Here is a 2,549-nt window from a genome sequence, read left to right on the forward strand (position 1 = left end):
ATGAGGGACCTGCGGGATATCCTTAACTCCCGTACGTATCATAGTGCTAACTGCAACACGGATCATTCCTTGATTATAGCTAAATCCCGCCTAATTCCGAAGAAGATACACTCTGCTATAAAAGCGCCTTGTAAAGTTGCACTTAACACCGCCGCTATGCTGGACAAGAACTTATGCAAAGACCTAGGAAAACTAATCGAACATAAACTTAGCAAGGAAATACTGGAATCATCTGCTAGTGCTGAAGAGATGTGGCAATTGATAAAAAAGGAATTAAGACAGGCATCTGAAAAGGTGTTCGGCAAGAAAGGGAGGGCTGCTAGTGACTGGTTTGTTGAGTATGAACACATTCTATTACCGTTAGTTGAGAGAAAGCGTACAGCTCACATAAATTTATTGAACAACCACAGAGATCCTGCAAGACAAGCTGCGTACAAGGCAGCCAAAATAGAAGTTCAACGCACCACTCGCAGGTGTGCTAATGAGTACTGGGTTAAACTCTGCCGGTCTATTCAGCAATGTCGAGATGTGGGTGACATTAGGGGCATGTATCGGGGAATAAAGTCCGCCATCGGTCCGACAAAGCGTAAACGTGCCGCGATCAAGGACCTCGATGGAAATCCGATTACGGACAAAGCCAAGGAACTTGATAGGTGGGCGCAACACTATTCAATCCTGCTTTCTCAAGAAGTGGCTATACACCCAGCCGCACTGCCTAATTTGAGCTCTCGTTCCGCGGTGACTGAGCTTGACGACCCCCCCACAGGTGAAGAATTCCTTAAAGCTCTCCAGAGTCTGAAACTGGGTAAAAGTACAGGTCTTGATGGCCTACCTGCTGAACTGGTGAAAATCGGGTGCGTTTCGTCTCCCCTGTACGCTGTTTTACTGCGCTGCTGGGATGAGGGGACTATTCCTCAAGATATGAGAGACGCCGACGTCATTACCCTATATAAAGGCAAAGGAGATAGAGGTGACTGTGGTAACTACAGGGGCATTTCCTTGTTAAGTATTGCAGGAAAGGCATTTGCAAAAGTAGTTTTACGAAGACTGGACGCTTTGGCCTCTCAGATATGCCCCGAGTCGCAATGTGGGTTCAGAGCTGGTCGTTCAACTAATGACATGATTTTTACTCTTCGGCAACTACAAGAAAAATCTCGCGAACACCATGTACCGCTGTATATGGCCTTTATTGATCTGAACAAGGCATTTGATACCGTGAGTAGGGAAGGTCTATACGAAGTACTGCGCGGTATTGGATGTCCTCCTAAACTTTTGTCACTCATCAAGTCCTTCCATGATGGCATGAACGCCTCAGTTTTATTTGATGGCGAAAAGTCGGCGCCTTTTTGCGTAAACCGTGGAGTCAGGCAAGGCTGTGTGCTGGCACCTACCCTCTTTAATATCTTCTTTTCGGCGCTTCTTCTGACTGCGTTTGAGGATTGTGACGTCGGAGTACATCTGCATACTAGAAAAGACGGAAAACTGTACAATATTAGTCTTCTCAAGTCAAAAAATAAGCGTCTAGACATAATTGCTAGAGAACTTCTGTATGCGGATGATGCTGCACTAGTTGTAAACTCTGAAAAAGAACTCCAGGAGTTGGTGACGCGATTTGGTCGCGCCTGTCGGCTGTTCTCTATGAGTGTGAACACCAAGAAGACTGTCATCATAGTGCAAGGCGTAAACCAATCTCCAGAAATCAAGCTCGACGGTGCTGTACTCGATGTCGTGGACCACTTCTGTTATCTTGGCTCTACCACCACTCAGTCACTATCTAGCGACAAGGAGATAGATACTCGGATAGGCAGAGCATCAACAGTTTTCGGGAAGCTTTTTGCGCGTGTATGGAGAAACCGTATGCTCACTACATACACCAAAGTCCTTGTATACCAGTCCTGCGTCCTAAGCGTATTACTGTATGCATCGGAAACATGGACTACATACGCGAAACAAGAACGCAAGCTCAACGCTTTCCACATGCGCTGCCTGAGGACTATACTTGGAGTCACTTGGCAGGATAGGATTAGTAACGAGGTGGTACTTTCAAGAACGCATTGCTGCAGCTTAACTGCTATGTTAAAGCAGAGAAGGCTCCGCTGGCTCGGACACGTATATCGCATGGACCCTGAGAGACTACCACGAAAGGTACTGCTGGGTCAGATAGCGGGCATAAGGAGACCAGTTGGGCGTCCAACTCTACGATTTAAGGACTCCTGTAAGCGGGACATGAACAGTTTTGGTATTCGAGCCGACGGTTGGGAGAAACGCGCCGAGATGAGACCCGAATGGCGTCACGACATTAAAGTCGGAACTTCAAAACATGACGACGACTGGCTTGAAAGCCTGAAGCAGAAAAGTCTTCGTCGTGCTCTACCACCTCCAGCGGACTCGCGTTTTGTGTGCGATCGATGTGGCAAGAAATGCCGCGCGGCTATAGGACTCTATAGCCATCGACGGCGTTGCGTAACCCCGTAAACCCACAAGCGCCGCAACAAACATCTACAACAGATGCTGTGGCCAATGATGAGTCAGGTCATAAGTTATGTCAC

The 2,549-nt window shown here is 47.4% G+C and overlaps 1 protein-coding gene across 1 annotated transcript; it reads left to right on the top strand.

Annotated features, from left to right (window-relative positions):
* LOC134656232 (uncharacterized) lies at window positions 1-2,475 on the top strand. The gene has a single exon (XM_063511737.1). The coding sequence runs from the start codon at window positions 1-3 to the stop codon at window positions 2,473-2,475; it is 2,475 nt and encodes an 824-aa protein (XP_063367807.1).
* Window positions 2,476-2,549: the final 74 nt, after the last annotated feature.

The sequence above is a fragment of the Cydia amplana genome, chromosome 2 (assembly GCF_948474715.1).
Source record: "Cydia amplana chromosome 2, ilCydAmpl1.1, whole genome shotgun sequence".
Lineage (NCBI taxonomy): Eukaryota > Metazoa > Arthropoda > Insecta > Lepidoptera > Tortricidae > Cydia > Cydia amplana.